This window comes from Sphaeramia orbicularis, chromosome 3 (genome assembly GCF_902148855.1).
Source record: "Sphaeramia orbicularis chromosome 3, fSphaOr1.1, whole genome shotgun sequence".
Classification (NCBI taxonomy): domain Eukaryota; kingdom Metazoa; phylum Chordata; class Actinopteri; order Kurtiformes; family Apogonidae; genus Sphaeramia; species Sphaeramia orbicularis.
Genome location: NC_043959.1, coordinates 10554810 through 10572950, shown reverse-complemented (window position 1 = coordinate 10572950; position 18141 = coordinate 10554810). Strand labels below are relative to the sequence as shown.

Genomic DNA, 18141 nt, shown 5'->3' with positions numbered 1-18141 from the left:
CAAACAACATATGGTAGTATTCAGTGGCGGCTCGACAATAGAGGGGGCTAGGGCACCACCCCACCTGTGTCACATGAAGAAGACGACGATAGGAATCAGCTAAAATTATTTTACATTAATATTTAAATAAACAAGCTATATATGATACAGCCTATGAGTACAGTGTAGAATCTGCATTCAAATGTAGTTTAAAAATGTTTTCAGTTGTTTAGTGAACACTAAAGTCATGTGTTTTCTGTTTGTGACGCAAAAATCTGCACCTGTGGCTCTCCGTTTACCATAAGACATTCTGGTTATAAATGGTGCATGCGCAGTAGACCCCCTCCTATACAAGAGATAGGAGAGCCTCTGGGCACAAAAAACTACCACCCACAGGAGTAAACATCACATCCTGAAAAGAACAAGACCCTCCTCAGAAATGGAGTCAGCGAATAGGTCTGTAAGTAATACTACTGAGTATGGACTACGCGGCTAGATAGCTCAGTGGTTAACACAACTGGCCTCAGTGCGGGAGGTGAGGGTTTGATTCCCTGCAACAGCGTTACCATAGAATTTTTTTAACCCTTATATAGGGCTGCTCGATTATAGAAAAAACAATAACCACGATTATTTTAGCAATAATTGAAATCACGATTATTAAAAATGATTATTTGTTAACCTTAAAGTTGTTTATTTTTTTTCTTGCAAAACAATGTAAAATATACTCTTTAAACATAAATAAAGCTTTTAAACACTAAAACAAAGTATGTTCACTTTTGCACGAAACAAAAAAAATCTTTGAATGCCAATAAGTATACTGTAAATTCAAGTATGTTTCCTTTTGTAACAAATAGTGCACTGGAATTAAACTGTTATAGACTTGCCATAGAACTGTAGCAATAAAAAAAGAAACTCATGTAAAGTGCAAATTATAAATTCAAGTATGTTCAATGTAGTAGTAGCTTGTGTAAAATGATGTCTTGAAGGCAAAACAGCGTTTGTCCAGTGTATTCACCATTTGTCTGAAGCTGGAGTTGTCACTGGTGTTAATGGAGCACATACCTTTAACCAGGTAATGGACAATGGAGTCTGTTATCTTTTGGCGTCTCTCCGATGTTGATGAGTAGGGAGTTGCAGCGTAAAGAGATTCAGAGATTGAAGATTGCATTGCGGATGAAGTTGTCGACGGAGTTGGTTTTTTTTGTGTTTTGGTTTTTCATAAGATTATCCTAAAGGTCGCGGTGGTTAAGCTTTAGATGGTTACAAAGGTTTGTTGTGTTACCGGTCAGTGCGGACACAACTACGAAACACATTTTGCACGTGATGTGTTTTTGTCTTCTTCATCAAACCCAAAGTGATTCCATACAATTGAATTTGACTTGCCTTTTTTGTTTACCAAGCGCTTCTGCTGTGATTCTCCTGCCATTTTTCCTGACCACTAGGTACAACTTTCCCGGTGGGGTGGACCTGCCGGCTAGCTGGCAGCTGTAGCTTAGAGGGGGGCAGGGCCCAGCAGCTCATGGTAGCTTGCGCGCGCATGAATTAAAACAACTCAAAATTTATAATTGTTTTTTCTCGATAACATAATTTTTGTAATCGTTGAGTGTAATAATCGAAATCGTAATTGAATTTCGATTAATTGCACAGCCCTACACCTTATATTGATTTTCTCTTTTGTTTTTTTTAATGCCATGTGATTTACCCACACTACTCTCACCCCTGGTCTAAATGCATTGTCCATACTATCAGTGGAAAAGAGACTTGTCAGGAACATGCTTGACTTAAACAATAGAGTCACAGAAAAATGTATAAGTTTGATGGATAGACAGGTGAGATTTACATGTAAAAAATATGTGACTGAAAACACATACTGTGTATTTTTATTTTAATTCCAATTAATGTTTTAAAATGTGGTGCATGTACTTTGGTGTATCCTAGTGATGAAATGTGGTTATAGTCTTGCTGAAAACTGACTTGAATACTGTGCCTCACCAAAAAATACACTGAACAAAAATATTAAACGCACCACTTTTGTTTTTACTCCCATTTTTCATGAGCTGAAATCAAAGATCTAAAACTTTTTCTATGTACACAAAAGGCCTATTTCTCTCAAATATTGTTCATAAATTTGTCTAAATCTGTGTTAGTGAGCACTTCTCCTTTGTCCTTTGCTGAGATAATCCATCCACCTCACAGGTGTGGCATATCAAGATGCTGATTAGACAGCAGGATTATTGCACAGGTGTGACTTAGGCTGGCCACAATAAAAGGCCACTCTAAAATGTGCACTTTTACTGTATTGGGTGGTCCAGGGGGGTCAGAAAACCAGTCAGTATTTGGTGTGACCACCATTTTCCTCGCACAGTCTTCTTCATGAATTCTCTGAAACAGCTTTGGAGATGGCTTATGGTAGAGAAATGAACATTCAATTCACAGGCAAAAGCTCTGGTGGAGATTCCTGAAGTCAGCATGGCGATTTCATATTCCCTCAAAACTTGTGACATCTGTGGTATTGTGCTGTGTGATAAAACTGCACATTTTGGAGTGGCCTTTTATTGTGGCCAGCCTAAGGCACACCTGTGCAAAAATCCTGCTGTCTAATCAGCATCTTGATATGCCACACCTGTGAGGTGGATGGATTATCTCAGCAAAGAAGTGTTCACTAACACAAATTTAGACAGATTTGTGAACAATATTTGAGAGAAATAAACCTTGTGTGTACACAGAAAAAGTTTTAGATCTTTGAGTTCAGCTCATGAAAAATGGGAGAAAAAACAAAAGTGGTGCGTTTATATTTTTGTTCAATGTAGTTTCAGCAGCCGCCACTGGTGGTATACCATATATTTCTGGGTAAACGGGACTGTAAAAAAAGGGTTACCTACTGTTTCCTCACCGCATTAGGTCATCTGTCTTTAAATGTGGTCTTGTGTTTTGGACTGAAAGAAGAGAGGTGAAGAACAAAGGTGTGTAATCTGAAAATTGCCCCACCTCATTTCCATCTCTTGGGGCAGGTCTTTTTTCAGTCATCAATAAACAGTCAACAGTCTTCATTGTAGTTTCATTTGTGAAGGTCAGCCCAGTCAGGAAGCTTTACATCATTTATGCAGTTCATGTTGATTCACCCCAGACAGACTGTATACAGGGTGGGGAAGCAAAATTTACAATGAACATTTAGTTGTTTTTTCTCAGCAGGCACTACGTCAATTGTTTTGAAACCAAACATATATTGATGTCATAATCATACCTAACACTATTATCCATACCTTTTCAGAAACTTTTGCCCATATGAGTAATCAGGAAAGCAAACGTCAAAGAGTGTGTGATTTGCTGAATGCACTCGTCACACCAAAGGAGATTTCAAAAATAGTTGGAGTGTCCAGAAAGACTGTTTATAATGGAAAGAAGAGAATGACTATGAGCAAAACTATTACGAGAAAGTCTGGAAGATACTATTAAAGAAGAATGGGAGAAGTTGTCACCCCAATATTTGAGGAACACTTGCGCAAGTTTCAGGAAGCGTGTGAAGGCAGTTATTGAGAAAGAAGGAGGACACATAGAATAAAAACATTTTCTATTATGTCAATTTTCTTGTGGCAAATAAATTCTCATGACTTTCAATAAACTAATTGGTCATACACTGTCTTTCAATCCCTGCCTCAAAATATTGTAAATTTTGCTTCCCCACCCTGTAGATGTTCACCTGTTTTATTTTATTTATTGTATTTTTTTTCTTATATCCAGGACCATGACACAATCAATATTTTCATTAAAACAATTCCATGTATAAAACACACTAGAACATTAAATGGCTAAAATTTACTTAGGGGGTCAAATGAGTGGCCATTTTTGTCAAAAAAAAGTTTGTAAGAAATGCATATAACTGTGTTGAAATAATGCTAATCCATTTGTGCAGACTACTGATATTATTTGACAATGGAAGCTATATTTTCAGAAATATTGGATTTTGAATAGCATGTGTATGTGAAAACTTTTGCTGGTGGACGGACGTGACATTACCCATGATGATCTGGTCAGTACCAGTACTTTGTTAGTAATAAACTTATATACTTACTGTTGCTAATTCTCCTCTTATTCATAAATGTTAATATTGTGGGTCTAAAACAATAACAGCTGACACAAAAACACAAAATGTGTCAGTGGACGGATGTGGCATGGTTGTTCCGGATCCCATCATACTGACATATACATCATACTGCAGCCATGTCACCGTTTCCACAAATGATCCCTGTGCAAAAACTAGGATCAGAATTATTTATTGTATAGTTTATCATCATGCTAAAGAGGAAATAACAATATGGAAGTGTTATTTCTTTATGAAAATGCTTATTAGAAAACTGTTGATTTAAAAAGTGACATGTGACATTGTTAATGTATGTATTGGCGTAACATAAGCAGGATGGATCAGCACCATACTCCAACCTGTAAAAATAAAACGTGATATGTAGTATATAATCTTGTAAGAAAAAATGGGGAATCTAAAAGAATAAAATATTTGTTTTTCAGGTAAATTCAGTTCAAATATAACTTGGCCATTTGCGGCATGAAAATATAGCATTAATTGTGATGAAATTGGACATTTTCGACCTGAAAACATAGTTGATATGACCATCAACATGTTGCAACAGAACTGAAATCCTGTCCATTTGCATAACTTGCATTTACCAACACAAAGTTCCTTTGGGGATTCACTTATATTGATTTCTTATGCGCAAAGACATAAATGAGACCTCAAAGCAAATTTTAGCCATAAAGCATTCTAGAAAAGATAGTAAAAGAAGATTAAAAGACAGTTAAAGGATTAAAAATGAGGTAAATAGACCATACCAAAGATATGTGTTATTCACAGCATCTACAAAGATTATGTAAAGCAGCAACAGGATTCTTTCATAACAAGTTGGAAAATGCCTTTAAGGTATTTAAAGAAGAAAGTGTTTCAAATGAGATGATATTTTGCAGTTTAATCCAAGCAGGTGGTTTGTAAAAATTAAAGTAGTTTTACCAAGTCCTGAGTTCACCCTGGTACATTCAGGAGAACTTGGGCTGTTTAAATATAGGCCTTTAGCTTCTTATATGACAGGATGACAGACCGTAGATGTAAATAGGCAGTTTACCAACAATGCCTGTAGAATAGAAAATAATGTGAAAATTTTTCTCTTGTGATTCAGAGGGGATCTATCCAACACATTCATATAAAATACAGCGATGAGAGCATGAACCAGCATCAGTTACAGTGTAGTGCAGCATCATACACAGAGCTCAGCATTTTAAATAAGAATGAAGCTGCATGCATTCAGTCACATCACCAAACACTGAACAATTGTCTTTGTGTCCTCAAGAGGAAGACAGTTTTTTTTTTTTTTTTTTTGCAGACATGAACTTGCTGGCTGTTTATGGCAATGCATTTTATTGTTGTGATTTTATCCTCTGATCACAACTCACAAGGAGCTACACTCATTTCTGTCATTTGCCCTCTCCTTTTCCCCTACCGCCCTATGTTGTTTTCTGTAAAGTTACTAGAGCTTCAGCTATCGATTATTTTTGTACTCGACTAATCTATCAAGGGGCGACACAATGGTCCAGGGGATAGCTCTCGTGCCTCACAGCAAGAAAGTTCTAGGTTTGATTCTAACACCAGTTGATGGGGGTGGGACCTTTCTGTGTAGAGTTTACATGTTCTCCTGTGTCAGCGTGGGTTCTCTCCGGGTACTCCGGCTTCCTCCCACCATCCAAACACATGCACTGTTCAGACTTCAGACTTGCTTTATTGTCATTCAATAATGCACCATCAATATCTTATTAAACGAAATGTCGATGCTTGGCTCACCACAGTGTCAGTTTATATAAAAAAATAAAAAATAAAAACACACCTCGCGAAATATAAAAAGTAGCCTAAAATACTATGAACATTTTAAATATATATGTATATGTATAAAAATTTAAAAGACTAGAAGACTAAAAACTAAAGTGCATAGTGCAATAAAGTGCTTCATATTATTGCACTAACAGGGCAGCAGCAGGTTTGGAACAGGTCCTATTTTCTTTGGTTGTTCAACAGTCTTATTGCCAGGGGGAAGAAACTGTCTCTGAATCTGGTTGCACCCAATATCCTGGACGGGGGTGAGCGGGGCCCCCACTATTTTTTCCGCCATTCTTACCACCCTCTGCAGAGCCTTCTAGTTCGAGGCCTTGCAGGCCCCGAACCAGACAGAGATGCAGCTGTGTTGAGCCGCATTATGTAATAAATTCCCATTATGTAATAAAAGTTCAAAATGTAATAAGAATGTCACATCATCTTGTAATGAAGCCGCATTATGTAATTAAGCAATGCATTTTGTAATAAACTACCTCAATGCATTATGTAGTAAATTTTTTCACATTATGTAGTAAGTTATTACAATTTGAGAAATTTATTACAAAATGCACTTGACACATTTTTATTTTCATCTTTAAACTGCGTGGTTAAAGTTCTGATTACATTACCTGTAGCTCCTGTGACTAATTTCTTCTAAATTGCTCTGAAATTATATTAATTTGGATTGTTATTAACATAATGAACCATGTTATTACATTTTTTTGTAAATAAAAATGTGTCAAGTGCATTTTGTAATAAATTTCTCAAATTGTAATAACTTACTACGTAATGTGAAAAAATTTACTATATAACGCGTTGACATAGTTTATTACAAAATGCGGCTTTATTACAAGATGACTTGACATTCTTATTACATTTTGAACTTTTATTACATAATGGGAATTTATTACATAATGCGGCTCCACAAGCTGGTTAATAAACTCTCTATTGTGCCTCTGTAGAAGGTGGTCAGGACTGGGGGGGTGTTGGCCTCCTCATCCGACGCAGGAAGTGCAAGCGCTGCTGTGCTTTTTTCACCACAGCCATGGTGTTAAGGGTCCAGGTTAAACTGTCAGTGAGTTGCACCCCCAAGAACTTGATGCTACTGACAACCTCCACTCCAGTGTCATTGATGAGGAGAGGTGTGTGACTGGGCCGGGTTTTCCTGAAGTCAACAATCATCTCTTTCATCTTGTTGACATTAAGGATCAGATTGTTGACCCTGCACCAGTCCACCAGGTGTTCCACCTCCTCCCTGTAGGCCAGTTCGTTGTCATCCTGGATGAGACCCAAGACAGTGATGTCGTCCGCAAACTTCAAAACGTGATTCGAATTGAACCTGGGACGACAGTCATGGGTCATCAAATGAACAACAGCGGGCTGAGAGCACAGCCCTTCAGGGAACCGGTGTTCAGGGAGATGACACTGGAGTAGTTGTTGTTCACCCGAACAGACTGGGTTCTGTTGGTCAGGAAGTCCAGTAGCTAGTTGCATAGGAGGGTGCTGAGGCCCAAATGCCCCAGTTTGCTCACCAGATGCTGGGGGATGATCGTGTCAAATGCTGACTTGAAATCCAAGAAGAGCATCCGCACGTTGGTGTTTTTCCCCTCCAGGTGTTCCAGGCTCAGGTGGACCGCAGAGGAGACAGCGTCCTCTGTGTTAATTGGTTAATCTAAATCGCCCATAGGTGTGAATGTGAGAGTGAGTGTTTGTCTCTATACGTTCAGCCCTGCGATGAACTGGCAACATGTCCAGGGTGAACCCCGCCTTCGCCCATAAGTAGCTGGAATAGGCTCCAGCGACCCCCATGACCTTAATGAGGATAAAGCGGGTTCAGATAATGAATGAATGAATAATTTATCAGTTATTTTCTTCAATTCTATTTGATTAACCCTTTAAACTCTGAGCCTAAAATGGTTCATCTGAACTTCTACTTTTTTATTTTGACAATAAAAAGGTTAGAAAGTATGCTGTGAGTGGGTCCTTTTGCCCATTTTCCAGAACATTTTGAAGTTTCAAAATCTAGCACTCTGCATGTTGTAATATTGCTAAAATGGGCTTCTTCTCCAGCTTCTAATACAGGCGTGAGTGAAATTACCATAATGACCCAAAAAAGCCTATAAACTGCAACGTCTCAGATTTCAGAAACCGTTGGAATTTTTCCAATTGCACAAACAGTGAAAGAGTTACAGCCATCCAAAATGCATATGTGCATGGTGTGTCAGCGATGACATATCAGGTTTTAAAGAGTTAAATTAATATTTTAATAAATGAAAAAAATTGTGAAAAATAAAGGTCTGAAAATGACAAACATCTTGTCCTTTATTCCAGAACCAGCTTAAACAACCACAAAACGAATAAAAGTAAAAGGATATATGAAAAATATTTTCATAGAAATAATATCAAGAATAACAACAGTATAAAAGTATATATAAAAATAACCATAGATATAAACAACAACAAAGAAATCCAATGACATCTACAAACAATATGTGCACCACAGTCTTCAACACATTTGGATCCAACTTACGAACAACTGAACATGGAACTAACATATAACTGAAAAAAATAAACACAGATATTTATAATGTTTGTGTTGGAGTGATGGTGATGAAGTGATGGTTCCAATGCAGAAAAGTGAGCATATAGACATTTTCTGTCTTTTTGTCCTCATCTCCTCTGAGGTACACTCCATGTTGTGTGTGTTTATCGTAGCGTCATATGCATTACAATAAGTACCCATGTGAAACACAATGGTGGAACCATTGTTTAGTGGCAGAAAAATTAAGGAAACAAAGCTTCGATTCAGGAAAATTGCAATGATAATGTAAGGATAATTTTTTTAAATTGATTTGAGTTGATTAATCATTTCAGTTCTTGTTACTACATCCTGTTTTTGTGTTTGTTCAAATTCTCTCTGACAAATTTAAATCTAATTGTGAACACTTGCAACTGTGTCCTGACTCTGTATTAGAGCTGCACAATATTGGAAAAAACTGCCATTGCGATTTTTTAACCCTGCGATGTATATTGCAATATGAAAAACTACTCAGGAGGGTATAATAGCCGTGTGGTGTTGATATAAATGGTCAAACAAATTAGTTGTGTTTCCTCTCGTTGTGGCAACAGGTGCAAGACACTGTCGACACAGAACACGTTTCAGTTTCATCCTTCTTGTAGTCGAAATAATTCCAGATAACTGACGTTGCTTTTCTTTTTGGCTCCAAGTCTTTGTTTTCGGTGATTTTCTCTTGGTCGTTGCTAGGGATGGGAATAGTTAAGAATTTAACGATTCCGATTCCATTATCGATATTGCTTATCAATCCGATTCCTTATCAATTCTCTTGTCGATTCTCATTGGGTGAGGGAATAAAAGAGTACAAACAGGTGTGTTTGCATTAACTGTTTTTTGTATTTCCATCTGCACAGAAAATATAACATATACAGTATGTACAGATAATAACAGCTGATGCCGGGCCAGTTCGGGGGGGGGTACAGTGAAAGTGAAACTAAAAACGCTTTACTAATTCCTCTATTGCCGCATTTCTACTATGTGGAACCAGTTCGACTCGGCTCGGCTTGTCTCCCGTTGTTGTGCACCTCATTTCCTTTCCCTTCTTACCTTCGGAAACTTGTATTTGAGGAGTTACGACGTTTGTTGCCCACACCGGAGCCGGCTCGGCGTTCACTCTGCCGCTACATTCACAAGCGCCGCTAAGTAGAGTATCAAATACGTGACATTCCTGTAAATGATTCACATGCTGTGGACAAATGTTTGAGGATATTGGAGGGATTCCACCCTTTTGAAGACATGGAAGCTTTGCAAGTGTTCCAAGTAAGTGGACCTGGTGTCGTCTTTTTAGACTGTTTCTGCCTGTTGGCTACGTTCTGACCAAAACAATGCAGCGTACGTGTGACGTCATCGCGCATGCACAACAAAGGTGGAATCATTAAGCAGACAGGCAAACGATTCCAAGGAATCGAGCTACTGGGAACCGGTTCTCGATTCCCATCTATTCTGCCCCTGCTTTTGTATACAGCGATCAGCATGGCAGATAGACAACAGGCCTCCCAAGAAAAGCCGGACACCGAAACCTCTCTCCAAAGCTTTCACTTGAGATTTAACTGTAAAACTGTAACATACATACAAAACATGTCTCAGTTACATTCATTTCTCCAGCACATAAACACAAGATCATACACTCAAATGAATAAGAAAAAACCGCTAGCTCGATGCTAACACAAATGGGAAAACCCACAGACATGCTAACGATTAGCATTTACAGATCAACTCAAGATTTATAACGTCTTTCAATCTAGCAATAAAAGTTCACATCAGAGACAGATTCTACTCTTTGTTATCATAACAACTGAACATAAAATACTCACAGACAAACGTTCTTTCTGGCCATACAACAGAATGAGGAAACGTGTCTGCTGTTTCCCTCCCATGTCCGCACTGGCTACGGCAACACCGAAAGTACAAAACACACACGAATGCAACCCACTACGACCACCAGAGGGCCCCCTTTGCTTACTTTTAACAACAGAACATCACACCATCCCTAGTCGTTGCTCATTTTTCAATGTTGTTACCAGCGACTTCATGTGCAGGAGCGGGGTCTGCTTCGGCAAACTGATTAAGAACAATTGCGATTGGTGGATGGCTGCGTGCAGTGTGTGTCCCAGGTTGAAATTAGATGAGAACACATCGAGTTCATTTGCCTCCTACTTTGCAGGACCTGCGATGGGACTATTGTTCACACGTACATTGTGATGACGATGCTCAAATGATATATTGTGGAGCTCTACTCTGTGTAAACTTGGTTATAAGATTATTTTATAAACAACACTTGTGAAGTGTTTCTGACTTGGCTGAAGGACCTTGATTTGCTTTTCATTCAGTGCATCTCATCAAAATCATGAAACGGGAGCATTGAGCATTTTCCCAGATAGACACTCATTCAATTTGAATATTATGTGACAGAGTAACTACTATTTTTAAGAGCACTTACACAGTATATGTGACATTTAAAGATGTTGATAAGTGCTGTTTTAATTCCTGGAGTTGGTGCGGCATAACAGTGGTATAAAATCCTAACCGTGACACCTGTCATATACTGCAACTCTCAGAAATGCATGAAAAGGTTTTGTGACCCGCAGAGACTTTCCTGTCAACAAGTAGTGTGTTATGTCAGTGTTTAATGCTGTAATGAATATAGAGAGTGTAATACTTTAGATAAGAAAAGTACTTAACTAACCCACACATACAAACAAAGATACAAACATACAAAGACTCACTGCAGAACAGTTTGTGCTGACCTGAAATTTCAAGACACTGTTGAACACACAGCCTTCTGTTGAATGTCTAATGCAGGGGTGTCAAACTCATGTTAGTTCAGGGGCCACATTTAGCCTAATATGATCTGAAGTGGGCCGGACCAGTAAAATAATATAAATAATAGGATTAAAACTTAGGAATAATGTCGACTCCAAAGTTTTCTCTATGTTTTTGAGTGAAAAAAGTAAGATTCTGTAATGAAAATGTTTACACCTACGAGGGCTGTTCAATAAGTTCATGGCCTCACCCAGAAATACTGGTTGTTATAATACAGGATGTTACATTCTTTCGTGATGGGATAGTGATGCTTGAACATCGATGGACCAAGTGCATTGCTGTAAATGGAGATTATGTTGAAAAATAAAATATAAATTATCAGTCTGTGTTGTTCTGTTCTGGGTGAGGCCATGAGCTTATTGAACGGCCCTCGTACAGCTGTACTTGAACATAACATGAACGAGAATATAAACACCCTGAAAATTCTTAAGAAAAATAAGTGCAATTTTAGCAATATTATGTCTCACTTTATTATTTATACATATGCATTACAACTTACAGATCACAATGGATCTACAAATACACAAAATATTTAATAACAGGCAGAGTATTAGTAAAACTCCACATACTTCTATTAAGACATTTAAGGTTGTTCATGTTTGTTCAGGTTACTCACTTTTTTTTGTAAAAGTCTAGTCTGTAAATGTAAACATTTTTGTATAATTTAATTTTTTTTTTTTTTTTTTTTTTTTTTTTTTTTACAGTAAAACAAAGAGAAATATTTGCAGTTTTCATTATTTACAGGCTATTATGGTAGTATTTTACTGGTTCTGACTCACTTTAGATTGAATTGACCTAAAATGATTTTAAAGTCCTTGATTGTTAATATCTTCAGTGTAATTTTTGCATTTCACAAATTCGTCCCGGGGGCCGAATTGGACCTTTTGGCGGGCCGGATTTGGCCCCCGGGCCGCATGTTTGACACCTGTGATCTAATGTAACTACTAGAATCCTCCGTGTAAGTCACATAAATTATGGGTGACCTTCATCATTGTGTCCTATACCTGTAACTGCACTCTTTTTCTTTCCACAGGACCCACCAGTTCTTCCTGTCGGACAGTTCAGCGAGAAGTTTGTTCACTTCATCACTCAGTGGTGAGTCTTTGTCAGTACTTCAGTTCTGTTGTTTTCATCCAGATATGGGGGAGGATGGAGTTCGTCATTTGGTCCTACAACATTTGAATCCATTTTGGATTTTTGATCATATTAATACAGTGTTTTTCAACCTGTGGGTCAGGACCCCACATGGGTCACCTGAAATTTCTAGTAATTGATTAAAAAAAAAAAAGAAAACAAAAGAAAAAAAACTTACTAATGAAAAAATAAATGGTGAGTTGACAGAGACAATCCCAATACATAACAGACATGACAAACTGTGAGTCTGAAACTGAAGCACTTTTGTTCTGTTTATCTGTGGTTCTGTTTATGTGTGGTTCTGTTTATCTGTGGTTCTGTTACTCTGTGGTTCTGTTTCTGTGTGGTTCTGTCTCTCTGTGGTTCTGTTTCTCTGTCAAATGTTCAGTGTGGTCAGTTTCAGATGCTGCAGCTCTTTCATAATTCATAGTTTGAGTTCTTGTTTGTTCAGTATTAATTGTCCTCCTTGTAAATCACAGCTGGACTGACTGTACATATCCTGACCAAGGAAAATCCAATTCTCCCTTTGTGCAGTAATCTACACCTGGATTTACTGCCTCCAACCACAATCATATACATTATATAGACTAAATGTCCTCTAACATTAATGTTTATTTGCAACATAGTACAGCAAACTATTACATGATCAAAAACATATTAATTTTAGCAAAAAAAATGTCTTTGTTTTGAATGTCTGGGGTCGGCAGAAATTTGTGATGTTAAAATGGGGTCATGAGTAAAAAAAAAGGTTGGAAACCACTGAATTAATATGAGCCAGAGATATTATTGTTTTGAGATTAATTTGTATTTAGCGTTTCAGTTTGTTTTTTTAAATGTAAGTTAAGCTGTAGGTGCAAGAAGAGTTTAAGGTTTTATTTGTTTTGAGGCTTCGAGTAGGTTTGGTTGAGTTTTATGTTGTCTTTGTCGAGTATTACGATGGAGGATTTGATTTACATGAATCTGAAAAAGGTGGGATGAAAACTTGACACGATATCAAATATGATTTACAAAGCTATTTTAATATGCTTTGCTAAAAGGCCCATGTTGTGCAAATCCACTTTATTGTGTGTGTGTGTGTGTGTGTGTGTGTGTGTGTGTGTGTGTGTGTGTGTGCGTGTGTGTGTGCGTGTGTGTGTGTGTGTGTGTGTGTCACAAATTTTTCACTCCTACTTGTAATTTTTTTCTTTTTTTTTCATTCATTAACAGTTTTCAATTTTGGTTTTTTATGATTATAGGTTTTTTTATACTTTATTTGTGACAGGTTTTACATTTTTTTAACAAACAGACAATAAAACAAAAATGTGAAAATGCAAAAATGACAACTCTCAACAAGCACAGACAGGGCAGTATCAAAACTTAAAGTACAACGGTAACAAAGTGGGTCAAAGAGTCACAATATGATCCCATCAGGATAAGAGGGTTGAGTTAGCTTAGGTATTGTCCTGTTTCATGTCCATCAGATCATGTCCACGTGTGCAAAATGGTTCCTCTGTGACATCACTTTGTATTCACAAAGGAGTTTCAAACATTTTTCTATTCAGCCTGATCACAATCAAGGTGCACAAGTATATTTGCATCAGTTATTAATCAGTATTGCAAAAAGATACCCCAGAAACCATTCCCAAAATGTTTCTTTGGCCATCTTATTACTAGATCTTGCAATCCTCCAAATTTGAAGAAAATCAGATAAAAACTGATGAAATGGTGACCCAATGAGCGTGAAAACGTGCACAATTTTATTGTTATAAGAGAGCAAAATTATTGGACATAATGTTTTGTAACACAATAAATAATTCCTACTCAACTCCTGTCTCTTTTTTATTACAAAATACACACATCACATTGCTTTTCATTTATTGATCATTTTTGTTGAACAGCTGTTTGATTATCAATTCTTATTTTCAGTATTAAGACAATCAACCATTTTGTTATGAAAACCCTTCTTTTACAGCCCTTTAATTGTAATAATAGAATGGGAACCTGTTATTTCAGTATTATTAGGACTAAATATGCACAACTAGACAGATTTTGGTCTGCTCCCTGGCTGCAGAAAATTTGGTAACAATGTGTCAAACGGATGTTTATGTCGAACTGCATGTTTTCAATGGTGCATTGTTCACCAAAATTCATGTAGTGTCCGTACACCAATATACTTCCATCAATAATATGGCCTATATGCCTTATAGATATATTGTTCTAACTTGTTCACAAATGTTTCTTTCCTCCTGTACCAGGAAGACTTAGTTACAGATCTAACAGAGATGTGACCATGTGGTAAGCCAGATTTCCATTCCAATCTTGTAGAGTCCGTACACCAAGTAGTGTCTGTACACCAGATTCAAAATATGTGGGTGTAATTTTATTGTTTCTGTCAATATATGACATTTTTCAGCACGCATGCTTTGGACACGACATCTATGCAATAAACAATGTATGATTATACTGAGTGCTGAAACATTTGTATATCTTTGTAGGCATTAAATATGGAGGCTATTAGGCTGTAGTGTCCATACACCCAATAATTTCTGATTTGACAGGGGTACAAGCCTGCCAAATTTTTAGTAGACACCATAATACAAAAATATTTTGGACTTTAAAAGAGAAATATCAGACAAATAGAATGGCCTGTCTGATTTTTTGATAGAGCATTATTATTTTTTATCTATATGTGCATATATAGTGATACAGGACAAAGGTGAGATTGCTAAATGCTTTAATGAACATTTCATCTCTGCTGGTTCTGTCACTGATGCCACCCATGCTGAGCCTGAGGCTACCGTTTCAAATGATGTGGTACATTCATTTTGTTCTGTAACATCTCAAAGTGAATTTACCCTTCAACCCATCACCACCGTTGAAATCAGGAAAGCTCTAAAATCCACCAACTCTAAAAAGCCCCCTGGACCGGACAACCTAGACCCATATCTCCTAAAGATAGCGGCTGACTTCATTGCAGAGCCTATTGCTCACATCTTTAATCTAAGCATCCAAACTACTACAATTCCCAAAATATGGAAAGCTGCTTATGTGCTGCCTCTGCTAAAAAGTGGGGAGCCAGCAGATCTAAACAATTATAGACCAATTTCCAAACTTTCTCTACTTGCTAAAATTCTGGAATCCCAAGTCAGTTCTCAATTAAAGTAATTCCTTATGAACAATAACCTCCTGTGTGAATTCCAGTCAGGCTTCAGAGCTGGTCATAGTATCTGTATCTGTAACCAATGATATAATCAATGCCTTGGATAGAAAACAACATTGTGCAGCATTATTTGTGGACCTGTCCAAGGCATTTGACTCAGTAGACCATCAGTTACTACTAGGCAGACTCAGGGATATTGGGGTGGGCAACTCTGCTGTTGAGTGGTTCAGGAATTATCTTTCAGATAGAACACAGTGTGTTTGTGTTGATGGCTTCAAATCCGACTTTATGGAGATTACTAAGGGAGTCCCCCAAGGTTCCATTTTGGCACCCACTCTGTTTACAGTTTTTATTAACAATGTGGGAAGTAACTTGGGAAATGTTAAACACCATCTTTATGCGGACGACACAGTAATTTACTTTATTGCACCCTCTGTTGTTCAGGCTCTTGATGAGCTTCAGACTGCCTTTAATCAACTCCAGGTTTCCTTCTGCCATTTGAAGTTGGCCCAAATGCCAAGAAGACAAAGTTTATGACTTTTGCAAAAGCTCATTCTCAAAACTTTGCGCATAACAGCATTAAGACCCTGGTAGGAGAAACCATTGAAAAAGTGTCACACTACAGATACCTGGGTATCTGGATTGATGATAAACTGTATTTTACACCCCATGTGGAACATCTGTTAAAAAAGCTTAAAGCACTGCTTGGCTTTTTTTACTGTCATAAATGCTGTTTGAAGACTGATGTTAGATAAAAGCTTGTACAAACCATATTTCTAAATGTGTTGGATTATGGGGACGTCATTTATAGGAATGCAGCTGCAACAACTCTCCACTGTGTGGACATAGTCTATCACAGTGCTTTACGTTTCATTACAAATGCTGCATTCAGGACCCATCACTGTGAACTGTATGCTCTGGTCTCATGGCCTTCACTAAGGCTAAGGAGGCAGGTGCATTGGCTTGTATTTATCTACAAGGCTGTATTGGACAAACTACCCCCATATCTCTGTCACCTCCTGTCTCCATTTACCAGTGGATACAACTCCCGCTCATCACATCGGCTTCTCCTTAGAGTCCCCAGAGTCCACTCTGAACTTGGTAAAACAGCTTTTTCCTACGATGGACCTTGCTCATGGAACAATTTGCAAAACTCACTTCAGCTCCAGCATTTCATTTCCTTGGGTGAATTCAAATCTCTTCTGTCAAACTGTCTAACAGAAGTGTGTAACTGCTGTTCTTAAACTGGTTTTTAGCTTTTATGTTTCTAGTCATTTTATGTTGTTTTAATTGTATGTAGCTTTATACTCTGTTGGTTCATTTGTAATGTACTGATGTGCCTCTTCACTGTAAGACCGGATAGTTGAGTTTACTTTAAAAATCTCAGGTAACTCGTTGCCTTAAAAAAATTTAACTAATGAGTAACGAAAACTTGAGTGTATTAAACTTAAATGCTTGATTTGAATGGAATTGCTATTTTAAGTACAACACTAAATGCCAAGTTAATTTAACTTAAAATTTGTTGCAATGTCACTTGCTTTGTATAATCATTAGACTTAATATCATCATTTCATTGGACTCAATTGCAAGTTGATTTAAATTAAAATCTTTTGCAGTATAAAGTGCTTTATCTGATTATTCAACTTAATATATTGTAGCATGGATGGAAGTTAATGAAGTTAGCTCAGTGTCATTTGCCAGTACAGGAAGTGCTTTTAATTTGGTAAAGCCTTTAAATTTCCTTTGAACAAGAACTATGTCAGATGAACAGTAAATCCATAGTTCTTCCTCTGGCTCAGACTCATGGCGCAGCTCTAGAAAAATACAAAAACAAACACAAAAAGGCCAATAAACACTGACATAACACATTAAGTCAAAATTAACACTAACATCACAACCTCGCTGAACCCCTGCACAGAAAAATAACACATTTTCGACAACATGCCCAATACCCACAGTGCAGTGCACAGATAAAAAGGTGTGGTCATGACTAAAACTTAGTGATTTAAATCATTAAACTTTACATTAAAATCATTTAAGTACATTGTAATTAAAGCATTTTAGTAAATACAACTTCCGGGCTTACAGTGTTGGTCAGGTTTCCCTTGAAAAAGAGATTTTATCCCAAGGGACTTCCTGGTTAAATAAAGGTTAAATGTGCACCCTTTCTGGTACCCTTGATTGTGATCAGGCCGTATTACATGTATTTGAGGACATACATCCACCTACATGTCTACAAATACAAGCATATGTACAGATAGTTGTTACACACAGACAACTACATATTGGTATCCCTATAGATATATACATCTGCTGACATGATTATACTTCCACCATTTTTATCGACGTGCACAGTTTCCTGGAGCCATGATTATAGTTTTAAATGCCTGAATAAGGTGAGTAGAGGTAAATAGGATAATTAATCCCGAAAGGACATGTTTACAAACCACTATATTGACAGAGCTTAGGGCCTGATGTACTTACCCTATGCACCAATGCAAACCCTTATTTGGCATTATGAAATTACTGTTGAGGTGTGCATTCATCATTTTACATATTGTCAGTAGCTCACCTGAAAAAACTGGCCACTCCCTTCTGCACTTTTTCTGCATTGCAGTC

At 37.4% G+C, this 18141-nt stretch overlaps 1 protein-coding gene across 2 annotated transcripts in view; it reads left to right on the top strand.

Annotated features, from left to right (window-relative positions):
- The window catches only part of map2k5 (mitogen-activated protein kinase kinase 5), a 130791-nt gene that overhangs the window by 63931 nt on the left and 48719 nt on the right, over window positions 1-18141 (top strand). For both annotated transcript variants that reach the window (XM_030130388.1, XM_030130394.1), the window contains one exon: window positions 12283-12344. In XM_030130388.1, the coding sequence (XP_029986248.1) occupies window positions 12283-12344 (62 nt within the window). The remainder of the gene's footprint in view (window positions 1-12282; window positions 12345-18141) is intronic.